The sequence below is a fragment of the Dioscorea cayenensis genome, chromosome 6 (assembly GCF_009730915.1).
Source record: "Dioscorea cayenensis subsp. rotundata cultivar TDr96_F1 chromosome 6, TDr96_F1_v2_PseudoChromosome.rev07_lg8_w22 25.fasta, whole genome shotgun sequence".
Taxonomy (NCBI): Eukaryota; Viridiplantae; Streptophyta; class Magnoliopsida; order Dioscoreales; family Dioscoreaceae; genus Dioscorea; species Dioscorea cayenensis.
This window is the reverse complement of record NC_052476.1, coordinates 21,598,330-21,625,105: the sequence shown is the minus strand read 5'-3', so window position 1 is coordinate 21,625,105 and position 26,776 is coordinate 21,598,330. Positions and strand designations below refer to the sequence as shown.

Below are 26,776 nucleotides of genomic sequence, written 5' to 3'. Positions count from 1 at the left end.
CTGTAGATGAGTAAATGTAAATTACAATGACTTAATTGTACCTAAAAATATTGCAGTGGACTAGAACGACTCAACTCGACCAAATACAATGACTTAATTATACTTAAAAATATTAGAAGGACTAAAAAGACTACACAGTTATAGGGACTTGTACGGTAATTAAACCCATTTTTTATTTTCAAATTTAAAATTATTTGTTTTAATAATAAACTATATATATATATATATGGAGGGTTTCTGGTACGGAGTTAAGAACTTATTGACACAAATGTGTAAGATTAATAGTGTACAAAGTACAAAGCAGTGCAGCATTAAGAGAAGATACAGCAGTGGAGAGGACGTGCAAAATAATAAGAGAAATTTGAGGGGGCTGCATGTAAAAAAGCAAAGATCGAGTCAGGTGTAAACGGGAAAATAGCTACGTGGACTCTGCGCCCATTCCCATCCCACCACCAAAAGAACCCTCCCTTGCTTCGCCCCTCCCTCCCTCTCTCTCTCTCTCTCTCTCTCTCTCTCTCTCTCTCAGCCCTTCTCTTCTCTCCTCTTTGCTGCGGCTTCGACAGGGCTAGGGTTCCATTGCTACAGCTCTGTGGCTCCCCAATAGTTGCTGCTTTGCCACTGATTTACGCGCTATTGATGCATTTTAATTCATGAGAGTTGGCTGCGCGGGGATTCTCGCTGGCGGATGGCAGAGGGTTGGAGATTCGCTGTAGATCACCAGCTAGGTAAGCTTGCTTTTTTATTCCATTTTTCTTTTGGATGCTTTCGTTTCTGTTAGTCTGTTAGTTTGGTGTATCGCTTGCAATCTTAATCTGTTGTGGTATTGGAATTCTATTACCAGTTATGGTGTTTTCTCTCGTCAATGTGGTTGAAAATCAGTGAAAAAGATGTTTTTTTTCATTTTTTTTTTTTCATTTTTTTTTTACCTTAATTTCAGTTTGGTAGTGGAATGATATATATATATATATATTTATTATTCCGGGCAGACATTGGGCAGATTTTGCTGGAGGCAAAGAATCGCTGGCTTCGTCCAAGTGAGATTTGTGAGATCCTTCGTAACTACAAGAATTTCACTTTGACTCCGGATCCACCATATAAACCTTCTAGTATGTGTTTACTTGTTCTGTTTCTGAGTATCATTTGATCTGAGATTGTACTGTGAATTGAGTTACTTGATTCATTCTAATTGGTAATAAGCAATGGTAGTGTTCTTAAAGGATTATCAATGGCTTTTGCATCGTTCATTTATAGGTGGTTCTTTATTCCTATTTGACCGTAAAGTACTGAGATATTTCCGTAAAGATGGTCATAGTTGGAGAAAGAAGAAAGATGGAAAAACTGTTCGAGAAGCTCATGAGAAACTTAAGGTCTGTGGTTTTTACTTTTGTCATAGCATGGCAAATTATATTGAGTTAAGGGCATGGTAGTATTTTCTTTTACTCTTGCACATTTTTATGATCTATTTGAGGCCTGATTACCGAAGGAGATTTATACTATTTATGCTGTCTGTCAAATTCATTTAACTTGCTTATTAACACAGCCATCAGCTCCTGACCTGTTCCTAACACTTGTGGGCATTCCTTGAAATGCATGTTTCTTGCTTTTCTGATAATCTTTGTTACCTTTTATTTGTCCTTTCAAATTCAATCTTTCTTCACTTAATTTCAGTGTGGCAGTATTGATGTTCTACATTGCTACTATGCCCATGGAGAGGACAATGAAAATTTTCAGAGGCGAAGTTACTGGATGCTTGACGGGTGAGTTTAGGAATGCATCTCTTTAGCTACCTGAAGTAGTTGCTGCATGTTTTGTCTCATGGTAGGTTGTCACTTTGAAGGTTGCCTATCCTCTTCTTATTTAGGCCCAGGGTCACTTTCCTGGCAATTATTTTATGTGCTTATGTCATACACATGCATAAACAAGTTTATAGATGTGTTCATCTCATGGACATGTGTAAGCAAATTTATGAACTTGCGTAAATTCCCTTGGCATTTCAATTCTGGTTGGATGTTCATACATTCTAGCTGGAACTGGAATGTTGGATCTAAAGACTCCTATATTTCCATTTCTGGTTATGAACCAACCCTTTTTGACTTATTTACAATCGTAACTTGAATAAAGGGGAATCACGTTGTTTCATCCAAATACAATTTTGATCAATCTTACATACCTGTATTATTCTTCCTGCTTACTATGCTAGAGAAGGGAAATGAAAATCAATTCTCAAACTTTCTTTCAGGAGCATGTCTGTAGATTTGATCGTAATCACTTTCTTTCGAGTGCATGTCTCAGATTTGCATGTACCTGAAGGAAAATCAATTCTCGGATTTGCTTGTACCTGAAATGAAATATTTACAGCTGTCTCAGACTTGCATGTACCTGAAGGAAAATCAATTTTCAAACTTTCTTTCGGGTGCATGTCTCTAGATTTGATCTTAATCACTTGACATTATTATGTTAATGGAAGTATTCTCTTCAGATCTACTTGATCACTTCCCACTAAATAGTGTTGGGAGACTTTTTTTTCAAATTTCACCAGCTACCACCTTGCATTTTTTTCTCCATCACCATCACTTTCTATTGCCTTGTGTCTTTTTTTTCTTTTAGATGCCTTTGAAATTGGCGTCATGTGAAAGATGAATTTGCTTGCAGGTTGCCTATATGAATGAATGAATGATCTTCAAGAGATGGTTGCTGGGATTTTTATTTTTACATTTTCTTGTCATATTAGAATACAAGCATATGTCTAAATCTTCTTGTTTAAATTTTCCCAATGGATCTGAAGTGTGGAATCTTTGTATAACTGGTATTATTTAGTTGAAATATATATATTTTCATTTCCTCACTTTTTTCAGGCATTTGGAGCATATTGTTCTTGTGCACTACAGAGATGTGAATGAGGTGATCCTTTGTCCACTTCTACATAATCATTTTTACTGACTGAAGAAGTATGTTGATAATCTCAATCGTAGTTGTGCCTTGCTAATTTGCGTATAGACTCATGTTTTTAATATATGTATGCAAAAGTGATGAAGAAAATCGTTGTTCTGGTGTGTTGTCCTTGTATGCAGACTTGTATGTTGCATTTTTTTCACAAAATGATATTTTCAATAACTGTTCCTTTGCCTCTTTCCAGGGAAGCAGTTCTAGCATGCCCCATTTGTTGAATTCAAACATGCACAATGCTCAGCATAGTTCAGCTCATACCTTATCATCTGAATTGGAGGGAGCAGATTCTGGGGATGACTATAGTGGTTTACTTGTTGACTCAGTCTCTAATTTAACAACTATGTTTTTTTCTTCTACAAATATTGTGAACAGGAAAAATGTTGATAGAAATGGAGCAATAAAATACTGCAGGATTGAGCAAGCCGTTGACTAGTTTGTACTCAAGGCAGGGGCACTCTCAGAATTCGACACTGCATGAAGATCATTATAAGATTAGGGGAACTTCACAATCAGCAGGTATCATTTCATAGAGCTTTTGTGGTAGTTTTCTGAATTATCTATCAGAGAATTTCTATGATACACTTATTTCTAATGCAACACCTTTTTTTTTAGTTAAAAATAATAACAATAACGATACAAATACATTTTCAGTAGTATATTGGAAGTTTGTGATAAGGATGAAGGCTTTTGCTTTCAAATCATCTAAGAAACTTGTTAATGGTTAATGTCCAGGTTTTTGTGGTGGAACTGACTGTGTCACAACCTCAACCGCATGGCGTGAAACCCCAGGAAAGTATGACAACTTGCAAGATCAGAAAATTTCGCTTGAACAACCAAATTGTACTAATAGTATAGCTATGGCCATGACAGACTCTGTGTTGGGCTTTAATACAAGCACAAATGGCATATTTTTGAATGATACCCTTTTACAGGGACCCACGGGATCTAGCATGACAAGGGCTCAGGTAATTGTGACATAATATAAACTATTCATTCTCATCTATTAAGCATGATTCATCATCAATTCATGTCTTATTTATCTTATCACAGTTCTTTTGTAGTGTAATTATCTTTTTCTGCCCAAGTAAATGCTCTTAAAACATCTGTATGTGTGTGCACGCCTGTAAAACCATTGTTAACTTATTAACATCTGGATGTCTTTTGTTATGCATATGAGTGATTTCTTAAGTTTCCAGAGGTTTGTATTTAGATATACTTTTTTTGTGCTAGGAGTTTAGAGAAGGAATTAGATTATTTCCTATAATATAATATTCAAAGCTTGTATATCAGTGTATACTTTACTTGTTTAGTGCTCAGTCTCACTTGTTTGATTGTGCAATTTATTTTTAACATTCATTTGAATTTCACATTTTTCAGGTCAAACCGAGTTGTTCTGCGAATGCTAATAGCCCTGTTAGTCATAACAGCACAGTAGGCACTGCATCTGTTATGCATTGCGTGCCTGATGAGCATCATTTCCCAGTAGCTCCTCAATTTAAAAGTGATAGAGATTGCCAAGCGGACTTTGCTGCTGCTGACCAGCCTTTGGAATTCCTAAAAGAAGCTTCCTATTCAAAACAAAATACTGCAAAAGGCAATATTGGTAATGGGGAATTTGGGGAGCTAAAGAAATTGGACAGTTTTGGAAGATGGATGAACAATGAAATTGGCAGGGATTGCGACAACTCGCTGATGGCTTCAGATTCTGGTAGTTATTGGAATACAATTGATACTCAAAATGATGACAAAGAGGTTACCAGTCTATCCGTGCATATGCAGTTGGATACGGAATCACTGGGTCCTTCAATATCCCAGGAACAGTTATTCAGTATTCTTGACTTCTCACCAGACTGGGCCTATTCTGATGTTGAAACAAAGGTGTGCAACATTGTTGTTAGTACTCCTATGATCTCTTTAATTATACCTTGACTCTTTTTAGGCTGGTCATGATTTTTTATTGTAGTTATTTTAGCTGATCATATTTTCTATCAGGTTCTGATATCAGGGACATTTCTTGGTGGCATAAATCCCAACAGCATCAAATGGTGTTGCATGTTTGGTGAATATGAGGTTTCAGCTGAAGTTTTGACAGAAAATGTTCTTCGGTGCCGAGCCCCTCCACATACCCCTGGACGGGTTCCATTCTATATCACCCGCAGCAATAGGTTAGCTTGTAGTGAGGTCCGAGAGTTTGAGTATCGTGAAGGTCTCTCCAATGGAAAATCATTATCTAGGAAAAGAGAATCAGGAGATGAAATACATTTGCATATATGTTTCGCAAAGATGTTGACTCTAGGAGTGGTAGCTTGCTCTCTTGAGGGTTGCCATAATTGTGCCAGGATCAGTGATTTAATTTTAAGTTCCAGTAGGGAGAATAATGGATGGGGTGAGATTGAACTGCAGTCAAAGGCTTTTCAAAGATGCCAGGGGGATCTTAGAGATGCATTGATTCAGAAATTGCTGGAAGGTAAATTGGTTGAGTGGCTAGCCTGCAGAGCACATGAGGAAAGCAAAGGGCCTAATGTGTTAGATGAGGATGGAATGGGAGTTATTCATTATGCATCTGCTCTTGGATATGAGTGGGCTATTAACCTCATAGTAGGTGCTGGCGTCAATCCAAATTTTAGAGATGCTCGGGGCAGGACTGGGCTTCATTGGGCTGCATTCTATGGCAGGTTGGGTTGCAATTTTTTTACTAAACATATTGTGCCAATAATGTTAAGCTAAATGCTAAATCAGATTTGAGTTGTCTTGTTTCGCAGCCACAAAAGTTTCCAAGGTTTCACAACTTTCTTTTATGAACAGTTTATAAAACCTATTATCAATTAAGCAGTGACAAGACATGTAATGTTATTTCTTTGATTAGTTTATACCTTCTTAGCTAACTGGAATTCCTTTGGTTTCTTTTTGAATAATCGCCTCTTCATATTGAGCTGGTTCATTTGTGTTACAAGACTGAAGTGAGTTTTGTGAAGTCCTTGATTTCTTTGTTGGAAATTTTTTATACTTTATATTTAGGACCTATACAATTTTGAAGTTTCAATGGTTGTCTCTTCAAGCTTTCTTTTGGCTAAGGTTAGGTAGGTGGTCCATCTTGCTGCCTCTTACCCATTCCACACTGAACAATTTTTCACATGTCAATCCAAACAAACTTTTGCTACAAATTGTGACATGCCCCAAAGGACATCTATAAACTTGTGATTTGCTACTGGACTGTGTTCAATCGAATATAAATATAGGGATGATTGCTGTATGATTGGCTATATCTTAATGTAGCATTAACTGTGGCAGTTTGCCATTTTAACATTTTATTAGGAAACAATAGATTGTCAAACCTAACTATTGGGTTCTTTTAGGCACTCCTAGGCATTCCTTGATTGCTAACACAATATGCCCCTTCTTGATTTATGTTTTCTGTTAGAAAAACTTTCTTATTTTCTTTCTTGTGCTTATTCCACCATATGCTACGCTATTGGACATCAGATTTTGGTTGGCCCTCCGCTTTGTATTTTCTATGTATTTTGGGCATTATTTTAACCATGAATGGTGTTAAGTCCTGCTGATTCTGCTATCCTGACCATAGTATTTAATGTTGAATCATCAGAGAAGAGGCAGTTGTCACGCTTCTCAAATTGGGTGCTGCTCCTGGTTTAGTTGAGGACCCTTCCTCAGCTTATCCTGAAGGTCGAACTGCTGCTGATTTAGCATCAAGCAGGGGACACAAAGGAATTGGTGGGTATTTGGCTGAAGCAGATTTGACGAGTCACCTCTCTACAATTACTCTTGAAGAAAGTATCATCGATAATGTTGCTGCGAATCTTGCTGCTGAAAGGGCCATTGAGAAAGTAAGTGCACAAAGCTTAGTTCCTCTAGACGGAGAAGAAGAGCTGGTGCCATTACGTGGTTCTCTTGCTGCTGTGAGGAATTCAGCTCAAGCAGCTGCACGAATTCAAGCTGCTTTTAGAATGCACTCATTCCGCCAGAGGGAGCTAATTAAAAGTAGAGAAAATCCTGAAATACCAAGTGAAGTATTGATTGCTTCCTCTCTGTGCAAAGTTCTTAAAATAGATCACTTCAATGATTCTTTACATGCTGCGGCTGCTGTAAAAATCCAACAAAAATTTCGGGGATGGAAGGGAAGAAAAGATTTCTTAAAGATTCGGAACCGAATTGTGAAAATTCAGGTGAAAATTTTAAGTTTGCTTGCTGCCAATGGCATTTCCAGATGCATACACGAAAATAATGACTAATTTTTGCTGAGATACATCATTGCTATTCTTATGTGAATATGAAGCATGATGAACATGTTTATCTATAAATTTGCTCTTCTTTGACCTGTATATCCTCTTCAATTCATGATTTTGACATTTTTCTTTGAATAAGACTCTTTTATTCAATTTTGGCAACCATTACTAAATGAAAGTTCATGAAATGTTCCAGAACTTCTCTACAATCATCAAAAGCAGGAAGTATTAAGTTCATTAATTCAATTTGCTGATTGATTGGCTTTATTTTCAGGCTCATGTAAGGGGACATCAAGTTCGCAGACAGTATAGAAAGGTCGTCTGGTCTGTCAGTATAGTTGAAAAAGCCATATTACGGTGGAGGCGCAAGGGATCTGGATTACGAGGCTATCGTGCTGATAAACCAGCCGCACCAGTTGCAGCAGATATCGGGCCAACCGATGACTACGAATACCTTCGCCTCGGTCGAAAACTGAAAGTTGCCGGAGTAGAAAAAGCTTTAGCAAGAGTTCAGTCCATGGTTCGTCATCCAGAAGGCCGTGATCAGTACATGAGACTACTGGCAAGTTCTTGTGGACCAAAGGTGATTATTTTCTTCGACATTCATATGTTTATTTCTTTCATTCATGAATTTCTTCGAAAATAATTTGTGGTCATATTAATGGTTTAATTATGCAAATAAATTTATGTAGTTTGGAGATGGTCAAAGCTCATCTGCTCAAGTTCAATGTGCTGAAGAGAAAAGGGTGGCTGAAGATTTACTTAAAACTATGACTGATTGACTGAAAACCTAACTATTTCCCAAACCTAAGTTTGTGAAATCTTGACTGCTTTGATCAGATTGCTGAATGCGCATTGATACTTCAACAATTGTTTTTAGCTGCTCATTTGTTTGTAATTGTACTAATTCCCATGGGCATAAATTGCAATGGCTTTTTTTGTTTTTGTAAATTTTAAGAAACAGAAGGAAAGTAACATACATGTAAATTATATATTTAATTGTTTTCAATCCTCTGTTTGTGTGTGTGTGTGTGTCTGTGGGGGTGGGGGTTTAATTTTTGAATTTTGAATGCTTTGAATTGTTGGTTTTTATACCGCATTTTTTTTTTCTTTTATGGGAAATTGTAAGGTTAATCTTTAATTTATTTATGTATTTTGGGAATTCTTAGAATAACATGAAAAACATAATTTGACAAGGGTTATCTATTTAGAGAAAATATTCCCACCATTTTTTTATTATATAAATTGATGTGTATTGGTCTTACCATTCCTGGTGGTGGATGTTTCGAGCCTTGGCTCCTGTTTGTTTTTTTGTTCTTGTATTATTTATTTTTTTTTTTAATGAATGTGGTTTATCTATTTTTTTAAAAAAAATAATAAAAAATAAAAAATATATTGCTGCATAGCAGAGATTTTTTTTAAAAGATACATATATAACAATAAAGCGTCACATTTAGAGATCTCAAAATTTTATTATTAATTTCCTACCAAATTATATATATATATATATAGATTTTGTAAAAATATTTTTTTTTTATTTTTTACATATAAATATAAATATATATATATATATATTCTTCCCTCAAAAAGGTCAAAGGTTTTAGGGTCTTCGTCCCTGTAGCGTGGGTGGCAGCATGGAAACCCTAATTCCGGAGATCTCCAGCCTCCTGAACGATTCCCTCAGCTCGGAGAAAGCTCTTGTCTCCGCTGCCACTGATGGGCTTGATCGCCTTTCCAGGGAACCCCAGTTTCCCCTCTCTCTCCTCACTATCATTCGAGGTCTGTTCTCTCTTTCCCCTTTTGTCTTTTATTGGAATGAATCATTTTTCTTTGTTCTTGTGCTGATGATTTCTTCTGTTCTCCGATCAAGATCAAGTTTGAATCTTTAGTTGGTGTCTGATAGTTATCTTGAGTTTTTGCCTTCCATATGAGTGTACATTATCTGGTTTTTAGCTCATGTTTGACAATCTTGTTAAGTGAATGCCGTTCATTTGGGTATAATAGGGTAGGAGTTTGGGATTTCTTGGTGTTCATCTGCTTGCTGTTCTTCGATCCTCACATGATTCGTTTGTCTAATTGCTGATTTTGTGAGATGGATTGAGTAGCCTCAACTTGCATGATTTGATTACATTGGGGAAAATAGAAGAAATGAAGAAGGATGGGAATGCGAAAATTATTTTATGTTTGGTCTGAGTGAAGGAAATTATATGGATTGATAAGTTTTCTTTTGTTTTCCTTTTGTCAATTTCCTTATCTTTTATTTTTCTCAAAATCCGAACACCAAGGTTATCACGGAATATCTGAAAAACACTTGAATGATTTGCTAGGAAAAACCGGTATTGCTAGTTCAAAATGCGCCCCTGTTTTTAAACTATTAAGTGGTTTTGTTAGGCCTTGCATTGTTATTGCTTGGTGGTTTGATGAGCATAAGGTGTGAAATTTTGAGGATAAAATGCATCTGCTTATGTTTGAGGGTGATGTGTTTATGTATAGTGGGTGAGAGCCAAGGACTCAAACTAGCTGCAGCCACATGTTTGAAGAACTTCACCAGGCAATATATGGAGGCAAAGCCATCATCTTCTGAACTCCATCGTGAGTTTCGGAATCAGCTTGCTCAGACAGTTCTTCAAGCAGAGCGAGCAATTCTGAAAGTTCTAGCTGAAGCAGTATGACAACACTGTTGATCTGTTTTTCTCCTATAGCCCCAAAAACTTTTATATTCAACAAATTACCTTTTTGCAGTTTCGCATGATCATCATTGTTGACTTTGTGAAGGAGAATATCTGGCCAGAACTAATACCTGAATTGAGAACAGTGTTTGAAAGTAGCAACCTTATTATTCAAAATGCACATTCTCAGTGGGATGCTATTAATGTACTTACGATTCTTCATACAATTATTAGGCCCTTCCAGGTATGATGCCAAACACGTTCATTTGTTGATGTTGATTCGTATTCAATTTTTATTGATATTCTTTAATTGTATCAAACTTTTGGTTATCTTTGTCTTATTGTGGTAGATGTTTATGTAATCTTTGGGTATAATCTTATGCATGCTAGTTCATTAAATAGCATCTTCTGGGCCTATTGATTTTTGACTTGAAAAATAAAATATTACATATATGCCATTGTAAATTATGTCTGTGACTGCTATTCTTATTGTACAGTATTTCCAGAACCCAAAAGATCCAAGAGAACCTGTACCAGCACAATTGGAGTCAATAGCAGAAATTCTTCTTGTACCTTTAGTAGTCACATTACATCACAATGTTGAGAAGGTTGTATGTTGCTCTCTCTCTTTCTCTGACTTACAGACCAATTATGCTTGCTTTTGTTCTGTTGTAACAGGCTTTGTCATTCCAATACAAAATACAATTTGATTTGGAACAAGTTCTTCTTATGATATGCAAATGCGTCTATTTTTCTGTAAGTTATTCATCTTGTCTCTTGACTCTCTTCAACATTTAGTGGATATGGTTTCTATCAACATTTCTGATCAATCGCCTTCAATTACTTGACCATATTTGCAAATCCTGAAAGACAAGTGTGTGTCATTGTATATTTTGGCAATAAATTTACAGTACAATGTCTATCTTTTTCCCAATAGCATATGTGATATTGTTTTTGCCGGCTGACCTTGCTGGCTGTTGAGCCACCACTAAACTTTCTGATAACATATGGTTCAATTATTCTGTTCTGCTGAATGCCTTCTTGTGGGAGCAAATAATGAGAAACCAATCATCAAGGTTTTCTTTCCATAGTTCCATGGCATACATACATATCTGGCAATGGCTGTACACTATTATATTTTCTCATGTATCATAATACATGCCCTAATAGATGTATAGCCTATTATTCTCAGTCATTTTAGTATGTGCTCCGTTTTTTTCTTATTTTTCTGTCTCTGTTTCTTTTCCCAAACGATTTGTATTTCTTTCTTATTTACCATAATTTAGTTCTGTAGGTGAAGTCTTATATGCCAGCTGCACTGAGTGCAATTTTGCCTTCTTTTTGTCAAGACTTATTCCAAATTCTGAATTCCTTGAACTTGGAGTGTGCATCTCCTGACGATGGATACTTGCTGAGGCTGAAAACTGCAAAGAGAAGTTTATACATTTTTCGTGCTTTGGTTACTCGCCATCAAAAGCATGTCAACAAGTACTGTATTCTATTTCATATGGCTTGATGTTTTTTCACATTACCTCTGATTACATTTAATTATTCATGCTTACACCACCAGATTGCTGCCAAACATCTTCAATTGTGCTTTCAAATTGTCCAAGCAGAGTGCTAATATTGATGTAAGTTATAAATTTCCACAACATTTATTTATTTTCGTGACTTTAATGAAAGAGATCTTGTATTCCTTCTATCTAAGCTTACCTACTATTGCTGTTTATTTCATCTGTTATCCAGAAAGCATTTATTTGTTTTCATATGTGCCCGCAATTATGGCTCTGCATTCTTATTTACGCTTTTTACATGTTCTCAATTAATGTTGATTTACTCTTTCTGAAAAGTGTTCTAAGACTTCCAATGCCATGCAGAAGCTGGATTTTCCTTCAGAGAGAATTGTGTCATTGGCATTTGATGTGATTTCGCATATACTGGAAACAGGCCCAGTAAGTTCAATTTGGTCTTCCAGCTTATTGAAAGACAGAGTTGAAGTCCATTTTATATTGATCATGTTCCTGTTCTTATATGATAATGAGAGCTATTTTCTTCGTGAATCAAAGTAAACCTGCTTTCTGTTTTGTTAATGCTACACACGCTAATGACTTTTAAGTTCGCAGAATAAAGTTCACATTTTATGGTTCTGAATGTTGGCAGGGTTGGAGACTGGTTTCACCCCATTTTTCTTCTATTTTGGATTCTGCAATTTTCCCTGCATTGATCATGAATTCAAAGGTGAATATCATTATGTGATTTTCCGTTATTTATTCCACATGGCGTGTTTGGCAATCATGTCGTTGGTAATTTTAATTTTTTGATTTGTCCCGTGGTTCTTTTTTCCTTGTTGGATGATGTATCATATGATGATCTTCATGTAATTTTTATATTGTTTCTGTTAGTTGCTCAGAAAACTCATTAATGAATTGCTGGCTACTTGTAGTTTCCATTGTTATGAGAATTTATATACGTGACGTGAGAAAAACCATAAGATGAAAATTTTGTTACTTTCAGTATTCTTTGAGAAGGTAACATGTATGCATTAAAAGTAAATGATACTTGGATGCTAACTTCAACCTACTATATTTCGACTAGCTGAAATAAACTGAAATCCCTTTTTTTTCCCCGAAATTTGATTATTATATTTGGGGAATATGGTCAAGATAACTCCCTCCAGGAATGCACAAGAGATTCATCGCAAGGGGGGATTACAAAATCCAGAATCTTGTAACTTTTAACACAACAAGATAATTTGGAAGTATTCATTTGTCTGTTCCTATTTCCTGTTTCTCTGCAGGATGTTTCTGAGTGGGAGGAAGATGCTGAGGAGTACATGAGGAAGAATCTTCCATCCGAGCTTGTACGTTAGCTTTGCTGGTGATTTCACTCTCATCATCTTTATAGAATTATCTTGCGCTTTGCCACTTATGAAGCTTGAGTCACTTTTCTGATAGGAAGAAATCTCGGGGTGGGCCGAAGACTTGTTCACAGCTAGGAAAAGTGCAATAAATTTACTTGGTGTTATTGCAATGTCAAAGGTTGCCATCCAGTGGTTTTACTTTAATTCTCCCATGGGAAAAAAAAAAAGTTTTTTCCCATTGCTTTTCCTAGCTGTCTTATATATGAATTCTTATCTATATGTTTAGGGCCCTCCTGTTGTGTCTGTGTCTTCAAAACGGAAGAAAGGCATCAAAGCTAATGGAAAAGAACGACGTAGCTCTGTTGGGGAGCTACTAGTGATACCATTTTTGTCCAAATTTCCCTTGCCCATTGACGGGCCACAGGCATTGCCGAAGACATTTCATGAGTAAGTGTATAACATTTCCATCACTGAGAAAACATAGATGCAAAATTCATATCTTTTCATTTATGTATGATTTCTAAATCAAAAGACTGAGGAATCAATAAGAAAAGGTTAAAAACTTAAAAATCTTTAATTTATCATCTGTAATCTGTTTTCTGAATTAAAAATTCTAATGGGCTTGGTATTGTTTAACTCATCTAGAAACTGAAATCATTGGGCAATTTCACTTCTCACATATCCATCATTCTTGCTTGGTTTTGCCAGCTACTATGGTGTTCTGATGGCGTATGGAGGTCTTCATGATGTAAGCTTATTAACTTTTGTTTTGTTCAGCATATTTACGTTAAAAATAAATATATTTAACCCTGAGGGGTGATAATAATTGGTATTGAATGTGCTTAATTTTTACAGTTCTTGATAGAAAGAAATCCTGAATACACAAGTACTTTGCTTAGGAATAGAGTGCTGCCATTGTATTCATTATCGCTGTGCTCGCCATATTTGGTTGCTACAGCAAACTGGATACTTGAAGAGCTTGCATCATGTCTTCCTGAGGTAAACATTGAATTTTCTGTTGAATCACCTGAGATTTGGGATTGTAACGCTCCCCACATGTATACCAACCAATATTAACTGAACTCCAAACTCTTACCAAAATGATGTGGGGGTGTAATGAGGATCTTTGATATTTGCTTTTTATTTCTGATGCTCAGTGTTCAAAGGTTTGATTGACTAGTGAGATGGACCAAAGATTCCATTCTAAGTTTTTTAGCCAAGTTTCCCATGTAAAATTTTCAGCAATTTATAGGGATCTTGTATGTCTTCAATCTGGCAAAGGCTTTGACAAAGTTTATAAATCTCAAATATGGTATTCTCTATTAACTGTTTTATACGAGCTATCATTGATATTGCAATTCATTTTTAGGAAATGAACACAGATATATACTCTTCTTTGACGAAGACATTGAGCATGCCGAATTTAGAAGATATTAGTTGTTATCCTGTTAGAGCTTCTGCAGTTGGGGCTATTGCAGCACTTCTTGAGGTAAGAATGGTTTTATTTTCATTTTCTGTTTGGCCCTACAGATTTGGTCTGTTTTTGGATTACATAATTTCTGTCATATTTGTAACTTGTTACTTTTGCAGAATGATTACGTTCCTTCTGATTGGCAATCTCTTTTGCAAGTTTTAGTGGAAAGAGTGGCTACTACTGATGAAAATGAGTCATCTCTAATATTTTTGCTTCTAGGCAATGTGGTTGATGCGGGGAAAGATAACATTGCTATCCATATTCCATTTGTTGTGTCTAGAATTGCTGACACTATTTCAAAACAGTTGCCGCCTGCTCCTGATCCTTGGCCCCAGGTACAACAGGAAAATTCACCTAGTCATGCCAAACAATTTTTTGTTTCTTTTTAATCTTTTTCTTCCTTGTTTGCTTAATATCACTCAGTAACTTATATATTTTTCTAGGTTTTAGGCCTTTTTTTTTCAAAGCTGGTATTTGCACTTCCATTATGATCTTAATAACTCAACTATTGATAGAATACTAGCAAAATGTAAACTATGTAGGATTTCAGTTGCTTATATGTTATTATTGTGAATGTTTAGCTTTCTCTTTGTTGTTTATTCCCTACCTTTACATTTATCAAGGGAGTTTTTCTTCCTTCTGCTAGGTGGTTGAGCGAGGGTTCTCTGCCTTGGCTGCAATGGTTCAGACCTGGGACGAATCTTCAGATGAATTCAAGGAACATGAAAACAGTAGGTGGAGATCTGGCTGTGCTACCATTGCCAAAACGTTTTCATCTTTGTTGCAACAGGCTTGGATCATGCCAATACAACAAAAGGTTTGCATTCTGGGAAACTTGAAACATTTAGTAGCTGATTCTGCATAAAATTAAATTAACACTTCATTTACATTGGTCCTGGTGGCATTTTGGTTATCCATTTCTTGAACATGTTTGACTTCAAGTTTTTGAATAAATTTGATATTTATTAATTCAATTGTTTGGATACACTGTGCTATGTGCATAATGACAATTTAGCTCTTCTACATTATGGGTTTCAGGAGACAGCCACTACCAGTGCATCACCATCTCCATCATGTGTTGATGATGCTTCCGCTTTGCTTGGGTTTGTCATGCGCCTCATTGTTACCATTGATGAAGCAGCGGAATTGAAAATACCAGAATTGCTAGCTGTGTGGAGTGCGCTGATTGCAGAATGGCATGCTTGGGAAGAGATGGAGGACTTGTCCATTTTCAATTGCATTCAGGAAGCTATTGATTTACATAGAAGATATGACTCTGCAAATTTTTTTATGAGAAAGCTGCCATCTCAGGGTCCATCTCATAATTCTACTCATTCTATAATAGAAGGCATTGCTGCTTTTGTTCATGATGCCATTACTGCATATCCATCAGCAACACAAAGGGCTTGCTCATGTGTACATCTTTTACTCTACACGCCAAGGTTTTCACTCGAGACAGAAGATGTTAAGCATTCAATGGCAGCGTCCTTTGCTGAGGCAGCATTTTCTCGTTTTAGGGAAATTTGCAATAAGCCTTGTGGTTTATCCAAGCCCCTGTTGCTGGTTATCTCATCATGCTACATATCCTATCCTAATATTGTTGAGCAAATTTTGGAGAAGCATGAGGATAAAGGTTTTATGATTTGGGCACATGCACTGGCAAATGTCTCTTCTAGCTCCTCTGAACATGGCCTCTCATATGAATCTGAGATCAAGTTAGCTGGTAGCCTTACTAGCATATACTTAGCCAATTTGCTTTCTGATAAATAATTTCTCTGGTATTTAGTATTAATATATGTTTTATTGCTTGTCCTCAAATTTTGTGCAGTCTTATCATTAGCAAAGGTGGTTGAGCGGCTGCTAGAGATGTCACCAGATGGTGCCAATGCCACCTTGCATGAATGTTTCAGGTCATTGATGGAGGCATGTATACATTTGAAAGAAGTTCAGGATGAGGCCAGTGATGGCGTAGAAAATGCAGAAGAAGAAGAAGAAGAAGCTTCTGACGAAGATACTGACGATGAGGAAGATGATGATATTGATGATGAGGTACAGATGTTAGTTCTTTTTTTTTGGCTTGTGATTGGACTTAGAGACATCCATTATTTCCTCACTTGAAACTGTATTTTACTATTGTTGATATTTGTTCATCGGGAAAAGCTAATATATTCATGTGCTTAATGTACATCGCCAACTAGGATTCCGAGGATGATGAACGAGAAGAAACAGAAGAAGAGTTTCTCTCTAGATATGCTGAAGTAGCCAAGGGGTTAGATGGCGAGATAGTTGCAGAAGGAGATGCTGAAGAAGATGAAGTACAAGAGCTTGAACTAGGTATGCCATTATTAATATTGCCAAAGATTTCTCCTTTTGTTAACATAAGCGGGATATGTGTCATGAGCTTATATTTTTGTTTCTCTTTATTGGATTTCAATTATTGATAGAGATATACAAATAATGTTTTTTGATCGGATGCAGGTGTCCTTGATGAAGTTAACGTACAAGAGCTTGTGGTTTCGCTGATCAAGAAACATCGGTACAGCCTTGCACAAACGCAAATATTTCCTCCCGATCTCGTGCAGAGAATTTTGGAAGTGTTCCCTGACTATGTTTCATTGTTCCATGCATAAATCTCAAGGTTTCTTTTTTCCATGTATACTTTGTGTGTGTGTGCGCGCATCATTTTTAGGTGCTCAAGAAATTTGGTTGCAGTCTTGCTGGCTTTTCTATGGAATCGAATTGCTTGTGCTTTAATGAGAATTTGAAATGAAATTATTTTGATCTAGTTTGTGTATATACATTTATCTACTCCTTTCACTCGGAGTGATACTCATGGCACTGAATGGTAGTAAGCTAAACAAAAATATACCTGAGAATATGGGAATAAAGTAATAAAGTAGGTAACGTGATTTGGGGTATTAGATAATATATATGTAAAATGATCCGCCCACGGACACGTTAGTTTGGAGCATGGCAAACAGGATTTTTGGAGCGAAAAATGAGAGATGATGGTTTTTTTTTGGCCAAGATGAACTGTTAGGCCATTAAAAAAAAACAGGCATTCACAAGTCTCAGGGGAACAAATGAGAGCGGAACCCGTACGCACATAGGCACTGAGATCATCCGCACACAATTATTACTTACACTCCTATAAATATGTCATCACTAAAAATTTTAACTTTTACGGCTTGTAAAGAATTTTAATGAAAATTCGGCTACCAATACACCACTATATCATTGGTTGAAAGGAAAAGCAAAAGGGTCTTTGGCCAATCTCAGGCCTCCTGCAAATGTAATATATGTACACTATTGTAAATGAGGTTCACAGACAAAAAAATGGAATAGAACATTAACAGCCACAGCTAAGCAAGAAACCATTCTCGTGATGATCCACCAAACAATATCAACAGCTGCATGAAGGTTGAACACATCCAAAATATTCAAGAGCAGCAATTGATCAATCTTCTTTTTCAAAGGAGTGAAGAAACTATCACAAAGCACACATCCAAGTTAAATGTGAAACCGATGATAAATTGTGTAATTGGTGAACCAGCCATGATTTTGAATGCTGCCGCCTGCAAACGAATCATGTGTAATCAAACACTTAGGAGAGAATAACATAGCATAGAAATCTTCAGAAATTTCATTTTTGAGACGACACATGCAATTGAAATCATGTTTGGAAATCTGTGGCTTACCATGAAGGAGAAAAATCCAAAACCATAATCAAGAGCAAAATGAATCTATTTGCACTTTGTATTATAATTGTCATTCCGCCAAATTTTTTTGATCTGTTACACAGACTGCAGTCCTGCTGGTTTGCACATAAAATTGACGATTACCACCACCATGATGTCTATAGTAATTCCGACCTCGACCCCTGTTCTTTGTTTGATGAACCCTTGGACTATCATGCTTCTCTAGATCAGTAAAGTTCTGCTGAGAGTAATCATTTGGTTTGTCAGAAGACCCAATCTGCTGATATTCAAACTGAGAGCCAATCTTCCTGCCTCTGCTGAAGTTAGGGTTTTGCATAGTGGCATCTTGCCCTCCATATTGAGCCCTATAAGTTGCTCCCTGTCCTCGCCCATAATGGCCATTATTTGTTCCATGTTGGCACATTGCAGAAGAAACCGGTTGCTCTTGTTGGTTATCTTGCCTAAGAAGTTCTTCATTATACAGTTTGTCAAGCAATTCTGCTGGATCAGTTTTAACAGAATTCAGCGGTACTGCATGATCAGCTTCTTGATTCTCTGCAATTCTCATTTCAATGCCGCCAGTAATTCTAGCTGAGTAATTAGCATCCACATTTTCAAGAGAATTTCCTGTGCCTTGAGAACGAAACTCTTTGTCAAACCTCTGACCTTGAGATGCAACCCTCTGACTCCTCATGCCCCTCTTTCCACGCCCAGTGCTATGAGGATAGGAATGAAATTTTGGTTGCCACCTCTTCTGCTCATGGGAAAACCTTGCATTTTCATTTCCTAACATAGCTGACTCTAAAGCTGGCGTTTCATCTTTTTCCACATTGGTTCCACAATTTAAGCCATTAATATCAGTAAGTGGAAAAGCACTTCCAGTATCGTTGATCAGCTTCTTATCCCTCACGTCATCATAGACAAGCTGCGACCCAGCTCTGCTGTCACCCCTTGATTGATGATGTTGTTGTGGCTGAAGATGTCCAGCAACATCAGCAGAACTTGAACCTTCATTGCAGAAGCTCTGAGACACAGGGGGAAGTCCAGCTGAATGCCGTTGACACCAAGACGCATGCATTTTGCCACGCCTATTAGATTTATTAACTTCTCCGTTAGTAGCATCCGAACCAAATTCTTGTTTGACACTAGATTTTCCATCAAAATCAGGTTCCACCATGACCTCACAAGGTGCCGTCTGATTGATGCAAGGCAAGTTCTGCTGAGAATTCTGATACAATCGTTCTTTCACTGCAGGCTTGGGAACATACCTTTCCATTTCAGCCCTCTTTGTTTTTGCTACATTTTGTGTATCATGCTCATCTTTTTCTAAAAAATTATCACCTATCTGATTATTATGGTTCAGAGTTGTGCCATCAGATTGTATGGTCTTGTTCTGTGGTCTCACAGGTGCCCACATTACAGCCTCACTGCCATGGAACTTATAACCAGTTTTGATACCTCGCTGGTTTCTCATTGGCCTGGAAGACTGCTGTTTCCAATGATTACTCCCCCTGAAATAATGATCTGTTTCCTGAAGCAATTCTTCAGTGGAAGGTGTACCAACCTCGTCCCTGGAACACTGATTTTTCAGAGTTTCAATCACACTTTGAGCTGAATCAGGTTTGATCTCCACCAAAGATTCTGACTGAGTTTTGCCAATATTAAGAGGACCATTTTCAAGGTTCTCTTCATTGTTAGCTGAAGATTGAATGCTGGATCTTGATGAAACCTCATCAGCTTTAAGTTTACTCTTTGAGGTCCTGTTAGTTTTCTTTTTGGGTTGTGTTGGCAGATCCTCAATTTTGAGTACACTGTCACACTCCAAATGATGCATACTGACATCAACAGAACTCCTTCTCCCAACATTCATAACAGAAAATGGCTGTTGACCTTGAATCTTCTCTTGTATAGTACTCTGCTTTCTCCTGTAGCCCACGTTTTTATGCTTCGGAAATTTGCTTTCATGAAAATGTCTGCTAGATTTACGGGTGACATCTCCACTATTATTGGCATCTTGTTCCCAAGACAAGGATTGATATTGTGATCTCAAAGAAGGATCACTTGTTGACCCAGAATTATTTCCAGCTGAGTTACCTCTTTGTGATTCATCAACAGAACCAACTGTTTTAGGAGTGCTATCACTTTTGAAGGCCTGCATGTGGTCAAAATCTTTGCTTGTAGTTGTGGTGTTGTTAAAATTCTGGTTGAAACCATGTGCAATATGCCTATTCAATCCTTCCAACTCTGTAAGAGATTTTGTATTTAGTTCCTTTACTTGGCGTTCCTCCAGCTGTTTGGAGTGCTGGGTTGCTATTGCCTTCTGAGTAGGTCCCCAGATGATGCAGAGAAATAATGTCAAACATTAGAAGAGAAACACTTTTACTATAAATGACAATAAGATTATTCACAATTTCCTAAAACAAATGAAACCCTAAAGTCATTACGTTTCTGATTGCTGTCCCACAAAGTCGAAATTCATCTATTAAACTGCTTGCATTAAGAAATTTAATGCAAGGATTCAATCTAAGTTCATAAGGTCAGTTATTTCTCATACTGTCAAATACATTAAGAGCAGCATGGAATAACTTAACAATAGCTAACAGCAGTGACTTAACGCATTCACTATATAACATGCTAACACTGCCACATAAGCCATGCAGTAGACCAAAAAAAAAAAAAAAACACGTTCATCTGAGAAACAAATAATTAGCTCTTCACCTCAACTCAAATAGGAATCTTTATTTGAGAGGGAGTTCCGACTATAAGAAGATACTCTGGTTGAAGGTCAATTGCAATTTGCAAAAATTTATCGATTTCAGAAATTTTCCAAATTTTGCTTATTATCCTATAATAGAAACTTTTGATTTAAAAAGGCAAAAAATCGGATAAATATTCCATAATTCCAATAATGTAGCCTTCGGGAAAAGAAAACAATAGCAATTGAGAGTCATAATTTAAAATATGAAAATTCTTAAGGGGCATTATGATGGCAAAATGAAAGGGATATTAGATTTATTACAGAAATGAGAGATGCTGCTTTCATAACCAGATGGAAGGGATATTATGATGGCAAAATGACAGAAACATAAATCAGAAACGAGACACTAATGATGCACAAAAGCCGACCATGATAAAATTACTTGCCTGGATCTCATGGTGGTCTTTAGAATGCGCAAATTTTGTTGCTAATGATCCATCCTCTGCATTGGTTGCATTAGGTAATACTTGCTTCTCAATGATATCTTGGGACATAGAGAAGTCAGGTGCCTCACTAACTGTGTAGTTATCTTTGTCTCTAGGAGAACTACTTTTTGTGGAATTTCTTCCAGCAATTCTTTTAACTAATTCATCATCACCTTGACTACCAGTAAAACCCGATTTAGCACGACAATCAAGACCACTCTGCACAAAGTGGCCTTTTCTTCGAATCTGATGATGAGTTTTTCTGCAATTTTCCAAACCACCAGACTTGGTGCTTTTAAAAACTTGTGATTCTGATGGTTGAAGGACAACTTTCCTGCACTCTGTGTCTTCATTGGAAGTTCTTTTTTTATGAGATGCAGGTTGAGCTATACCAGAAGCGAGACAACTTCCATCTAAAGTATCACCAATACAAGTGTTCTTTTCAGGAGCCTTTGCCTGTAAATTAACATCCTTCAGAGTTTTCACTGCATCTTTTGAGGACAGTTGTCCACCTTCAATATGATGGTCAGCAATCCGAGCTTTGTTATTTAAGACCTCTATCTTCTCCATCAGGCTAGAGTCCCTTTTTATAGCAGAATACTGTTCCTCATCATGCATAGGAGCAGTACCATTAGATTCTTTCTTCATCCAACTCTCATCAGTTACATCATTCAAATCTCCTAATGATTTTGTCAGGTAGGCATCATCAGAAGAATGGCCTTCCCAATCACTAACAGGCTCAGAAGACCGTCCTGTCCCAGGAGTAGGTGATACTGATGAAGCTTCTCCATTTCTGCTGTTAGCTCTCCAATTACCCTGACATGAAGTAGCTTCCTGCTGGTTGCTTCCTTCAAAATGTGGGCAATTGGACAGTATAGATTGCTCTCTCTTCTCATGCACAATATGATCTCCACCATCATCATCCTGTTTTAATAAAACTACATATTGTCCTTCATGAATTTCATCTACTTGATCAGATTTTGCCTGTTCTTTGTCCGTATTAGGAGCACGAGATGAATAACTCATATGGAACTTTCTAAAGTGAGCATTGGATTTTTCATCATATAGGTAACCGACATCAGGAGGGCTTCCTATACAAGGGACTTCACTGTTAATGGAATTAAAGTAATTTGCCCGAGAATCATGACACCCATCAATGGGCTGTGGAGTTTGCTGAACTCCAGGTGTCAGAGTGATGATCTGTTGACTAGAAATCATGTAAGAATCAGGTGGCTGGCGAGGGAAGTGCATGTCTCTGTTCTCAGGGTAGTAACAGCCAAGACCACCCCCTGGTTTTGGAATAGATTGTGGATTAGGTAGAAGGCCCTGAATCTGAGGACGAAAATATGCAAAATGCTCAATAGGATAAGTAACAGCAGAACCCACTGGTCTGAATGGACCACCAGCTGTCCCTTTATGCCAAACTTCATCAGGAGTGTTAACTTCAGGACCATGCCAATTACCAAACTGGGGATGTGGCATGTCAGCAATTGGATAAGCCCAGCCCTGCTGGGAATCCCTCTTCCGTTTCTCAATGTCTAATGGGATATCACCATGACCATATGGATAGGAATCTGTTAACTGCATATCAACATTTCTTGAGTCTCTGTCTGCATTCACATCTCCTGAAATAGTAGACAAAAAATGACCATCATGGTAAAAAAGCACAGAAAGATCAAAAACAATTGAAGCTTCATGAAGTGTGCACTAACCACAGGGAAGCTCAGGCCTTTCATTTTGTGTTGATGAGCCAGAAGCAGACGCAGGACGCCCGTGAGAACTATGACCTATGATTGGCATGCCAAATCATAAGTAAAACTCATAGGCAAACATTAAATAATGTAAATTATACAATTAATCATTTCAAAAGGCACCCTCCACTTGCCCCATTAAACATAAACCAACACACGGAGCATACCAAATGATAAAAGAAGCAATTCAACAAAGCATCTTGTCATGGATAGAGTTAAGATGTCTGGCCATTTCAGTAAACTCCTCATGCACAAACTTTCATTTGACATGGGTGAAATAACTTTGGCCAGATTAACAGTGTCCTAACAAAACTAAATTCTTAATTATAATGACAAGCACCTCGCTGCATGTGAGACTCAGAATTATTCTCAGAACCAAGTGGGGGGAAATCTCCAGAACTCGGTGCATACCCACTGGAATTGGTTCTAGAGCCCTGTAGAAAAGACGGGGCCAAAAATTAGAAGAAACAGATCACAGTAAATTTCATAACACAGAATGCAGTCAATGGCCGCGTAATGAACAGCATGGGCTGTTATTGAAAGACAAATTTAAGCATTGAATAAAATAGACCATAAAGACAGTTAAACTCTCTCCCATAAATTCCCACCCATGCAACAGTATTTTCAGTTGAGTTTTCAGCAAAACGAGATAGCTGTGAGCAAACAGGTCTTGATTCAGCACTTCGAGGGCGGCTTGGAGCCAATGATAGCTGATTTGATGCAAAGCTTCCCGATGCAGATGATGGCCGTGAATTCTGGCCCCATGCTTTAGAATTAAGCTCATTGGACTTGTCACTATCAGAGGTTGATGGGCGTGGGCCACTTCCACTAGATGAAGGTCGACCTCTGACTGGTGAGTTAGCATTTTCATCCGCATGAGGCGATGATGAAGCTGATGACGCCCATGCGTTTGGTGTGGCTGCTCTGCTGCCCCAGGTAAGTGTACCCCTATACAAAGCACCAAAATCATGTAATGTCCAAACCACGGTTATTCACAAAAATCTAATCATCATAGATTTTGGCTTGTTTGCACCACCAAGACATAAAATAAAATGATGAACTCACCTAGGAACAATTTCCACGTTCGGGTCCAAGCCACGGTTTTCCAATCTTGATGGTAAAAATTGAACACATCAATCATCATAAAAAGGAACACAGCTTGTTCCAGAATTCAGTAAAACATAAGAAGCTTACTTTTGACTTGGCAAATTGATGGGTTTCGGAACTTTCCCTAAAACAGTGAATTTTCCTCGTACAGTACCATATCTGAAAAGTCGAAGAAAAGTTTGCATTTTAGCAGTTGGAATTGGTTTGTCACTAGTAGTGGTTAAGTCAAATTAATTTTCCTCATACAGTGTACAGACATGCACAATAATATATAATAGTAGGAGGACAAGTAGTAATAATAAATAACTTCAACAAACAAACAACAACAACATCTTCAAAGCAAAAAGAAAATGGTGATGCAAGAGTCAAAACCTTCGGTCTCCTGTCAGTATACTTGAAGCCATAATTTTAATGATGTCAAAATCATTTAGTGACAAAAGCTACCTGAAAATGCACAATATATAGCAATGAGATTCAGAAAGAAACCAGGATAGGGTTATAACCAAAGATATAAAAATGACTCACACATTTGCTCATGCACACAAATACCAATAACAGTACTATAGCATTTTAAAAATAGAGAGTTCCCAGCAATCCCAAAATAGCATCAATGCCATGAAGCCCAGAAATCCAATAATTCCAAACATATAATCATTAGAAAAAATTGAACTTGATCAGAGATAAAGCAAAAGGCAATATTTAACATAAAAATACAAGTCTATGCAGTCACTATCAGATAGAGTTAGAAATATGAACAATATTCACTGAAAAAAAATATATAATACAACATTTATTGAATGAATATGAGTAGCTGTAAGACATCTTAAATCACATGGAAAGGTATAGAGAGCTTCAGTGAACTTATTTGTAAATCAAAATCATAGGCATTCACACTTAAAAAAATCTGAGACAGCAATAATGATCACTTGAACCTCTAAAGTCTAAACTAACAGGTCAACAGGATAACAATACACTCAGACAACATGAGAAATAGACAGGCTAAATCTCACAATATGAAACTTGAGTTCTCATAGGTTAGCCGATGGAAAAAGAGAATCATGGACAACAAGTTCACAAGCTATTTCTAGTTTTCATAATGAGGGACATATTCAGAAAACTCGCTAGTAAACACCAGCCCACTCCAAATCAAACTTTTCCAGTAAATCAAAGAAGTAATTTATAGGGTTATTTCCCATCCAATGAACCAAACACTCTGACAGCTGCAAGACCAGCAAAAAATAATGTCTCCTACGTAACAATGCCCATAGGCGAGATGACCCAACACAAAACTTCACATAATGTTGCTATCTTTCATCCAAAAAAGAAAAGAAAACCAAATTATCATTTATCAACCACCTTCTCCATGTAAATTCCATCAAGAACCAGTCCTCCCCAGAGATATCTCCCTCTCAAAGACCAACGTATTCATTAAAAATTGATCCAAAATCAGAAATTTGTCTACCTAAACATAGACTCATGATCTTCACAACACAGCACCACCAATCAGACAAAAACGTAACTATCTATTCCAATCAAAACTGAAGATAAAGCCAAGATTTTTCATTCCATATGTACATCCATAAAAAGGTAAACTCCACAAAACATCGATTGGCCAATACTAAAATATATAATAATTCTTGGACTGTCTGAAAGCCGACGAGTTACTGAATGACATCAAAAAAACCTAGCAATACTAAACCATGATTCCATCATAAAAGGCCAGGAGCACACATCAAACCAAAAAAAAAATTAATGTAAACAAGTTGATCGTCAGGGAAAAAGAGAATATATAAACAAAGTTGTCCGACAAACCACCGATCTTCATCAGAACAACATCAAGGTTCTCAGAAAAATCCAGACAAACACATCAAATGAAACTAATCCATGGTCATAATCCCCGATCATCAAGAACGCTAATTCCACGACGAAGTGCTCGACCGAATCACTAACCCTAAAACTAGAGATCAAAACCGTACCTGGTGCGGAGGGCGGGGGACTCTAATGGTGAACAAGAGACTGTCGACGGAGGCACCGCCGAATCGGGGTGGCGGTGGGGAAGCGCCGGCGCCGGCGCCGGAGAAGAACGAAGGAAACGGACGGAGTTCGAGCGAAGGAGAGAGATTGCTGAGAGGGCAAGAAGAGCAGAGAGAAAAAAATTAATAATATAAAAAGGAAGTTGACTACGTGGCATAAATTGATTGGCTTAAAATTGACACGTGTCCCGTGACAGTTACGGTGCACTGTATCGCAGAGCATTTTATTTTTAACCTGCAACGTTACGTGAAGCCGTCCAAATTTAAGGCGGTGAATTGGATAGATGGTTGAGATCGATATATCTATTGAGATAACATGACCCGCGGGCCAGCATACCTGGTCGTATATATTATAAGAAGAGAACAACCCCTCAAAGGGTCAGTATATATATATTAATATATGGCCCAGGCGACGTTCACAGATTACAAATCTGTGAACGTCCGTAGATGATTGAAGCTCTTAATATTTATATATGAATTCCATTTCTATGATTTCTTGGATTGATGGAAAAATATGGTAAAATTTAGTTCTCATTTTTACTAAATATTTTATTTTTTATTTTTTACAAAGTCGACAATCGACAAAACAAAAAAAATAATTAAAAGAGAACCTACTGAAAGTTTTCTAAAAGTAAAGTGCCATCCACACTGTCCTGCCCTCCTCTATATGAAGAGATACATTAAGTACATATTTACCCCTGGTCTAACACTAGTCATGCTGTCACGCCCCGACTCGCGGGCCCACGGGACGCGACAATCGCCGCAGCAATCCCGAGGAGGGATACCCCGCCACTCAACCCTCAGGATG

General features: G+C 37.3%; 3 protein-coding genes across 6 annotated transcripts; 2 read left to right on the top strand and 1 right to left on the bottom strand.

Moving 5' to 3' along the window:
- Positions 1 to 451: 451 nt before the first annotated feature.
- LOC120263431 (calmodulin-binding transcription activator 2-like) lies at positions 452 to 8,205 on the top strand. Of its 2 annotated transcripts, XM_039271331.1 has the most exons (14): positions 452 to 725; positions 987 to 1,106; positions 1,252 to 1,367; positions 1,669 to 1,757; positions 2,856 to 2,901; positions 3,137 to 3,254; positions 3,361 to 3,465; positions 3,682 to 3,738; positions 3,820 to 3,914; positions 4,327 to 4,827; positions 4,942 to 5,624; positions 6,554 to 7,133; positions 7,468 to 7,776; positions 7,886 to 8,205. In XM_039271331.1, exons 1-14 carry the CDS (start codon positions 686 to 688, stop codon positions 7,973 to 7,975), a joined length of 2,949 nt encoding a protein of 982 aa, XP_039127265.1. In that variant the 5' UTR covers positions 452 to 685; the 3' UTR covers positions 7,976 to 8,205. The 2 variants fall into 2 exon arrangements, with proteins under 2 accessions (XP_039127265.1, XP_039127262.1); XM_039271328.1 differs by having other exon boundaries at positions 3,682 to 3,914.
- Positions 8,206 to 8,792: 587 nt separating this feature from the next.
- LOC120263435 (importin beta-like SAD2 homolog) lies at positions 8,793 to 16,981 on the top strand. Of its 2 annotated transcripts, XM_039271336.1 has the most exons (21): positions 8,793 to 8,972; positions 9,687 to 9,859; positions 9,936 to 10,106; positions 10,360 to 10,470; positions 10,541 to 10,618; positions 11,157 to 11,350; positions 11,433 to 11,493; positions 11,740 to 11,814; positions 12,023 to 12,100; positions 12,660 to 12,722; positions 12,817 to 12,900; positions 13,009 to 13,169; positions 13,431 to 13,470; positions 13,578 to 13,721; positions 14,092 to 14,211; positions 14,313 to 14,531; positions 14,843 to 15,013; positions 15,235 to 15,919; positions 16,025 to 16,245; positions 16,395 to 16,530; positions 16,675 to 16,981. In XM_039271336.1, the coding sequence occupies exons 1-21, from the start codon at positions 8,828 to 8,830 to the stop codon at positions 16,824 to 16,826; spliced, it is 3,282 nt and encodes a 1,093-aa protein (XP_039127270.1). In that variant the 5' UTR covers positions 8,793 to 8,827; the 3' UTR covers positions 16,827 to 16,981. The 2 variants fall into 2 exon arrangements, with proteins under 2 accessions (XP_039127270.1, XP_039127272.1); XM_039271338.1 differs by lacking the exon at positions 10,541 to 10,618.
- A 425-nt stretch (positions 16,982 to 17,406) lies between these two features.
- Positions 17,407 to 26,054, bottom strand: LOC120263301 (protein MODIFIER OF SNC1 1-like). Of its 2 annotated transcripts, none has more exons than XM_039271168.1 (10): positions 25,912 to 26,054; positions 24,308 to 24,379; positions 24,023 to 24,094; positions 23,894 to 23,938; positions 23,437 to 23,776; positions 23,169 to 23,262; positions 22,790 to 22,864; positions 21,039 to 22,702; positions 17,895 to 20,214; positions 17,407 to 17,771 (listed from the first exon to the last, which is right to left on the bottom strand). In XM_039271168.1, exons 2-9 carry the CDS (start codon positions 24,337 to 24,339, stop codon positions 17,965 to 17,967), a joined length of 4,572 nt encoding a protein of 1,523 aa, XP_039127102.1. In that variant the 5' UTR covers positions 24,340 to 24,379; positions 25,912 to 26,054; the 3' UTR covers positions 17,407 to 17,771; positions 17,895 to 17,964. The 2 variants fall into 2 exon arrangements, with proteins under 2 accessions (XP_039127102.1, XP_039127103.1); XM_039271169.1 differs by having other exon boundaries at positions 17,895 to 20,211.
- Between the last annotated feature and the right edge of the window lie 722 nt (positions 26,055 to 26,776).

Coding starts and splice junctions, on each gene's coding strand:
- LOC120263435 (XM_039271336.1), top strand. CDS start 8,828: ATGGAAACCCTAATTCCGGAGATCTCCAGCCTCCTGAACGATTCCCTC. Junction 13,471..13,577: donor CGTATGGAGGTCTTCATGAT/GTAAGCTTATTA, acceptor TAATTTTTACAG/TTCTTGATAGAAAGAAATCC. Junction 16,246..16,394: donor ATGATGATATTGATGATGAG/GTACAGATGTTA, acceptor ATCGCCAACTAG/GATTCCGAGGATGATGAACG.
- LOC120263301 (XM_039271168.1), bottom strand. CDS start 24,339: ATGGCTTCAAGTATACTGACAGGAGACCGAAG. Junction 24,095..24,307: donor ATACTGACAGGAGACCGAAG/GTTTTGACTCTT, acceptor TCGACTTTTCAG/ATATGGTACTGTACGAGGAA. Junction 23,263..23,436: donor CTGAAAATACTGTTGCATGG/GTGGGAATTTAT, acceptor TCTTTTCTACAG/GGCTCTAGAACCAATTCCAG.
- LOC120263431 (XM_039271328.1), top strand. CDS start 686: ATGGCAGAGGGTTGGAGATTCGCTGTAGATCACCAGCTAG. Junction 3,255..3,360: donor TTCTGGGGATGACTATAGTG/GTTTACTTGTTG, acceptor AAAATACTGCAG/GATTGAGCAAGCCGTTGACT. Junction 5,625..6,553: donor TGGGCTGCATTCTATGGCAG/GTTGGGTTGCAA, acceptor TTGAATCATCAG/AGAAGAGGCAGTTGTCACGC.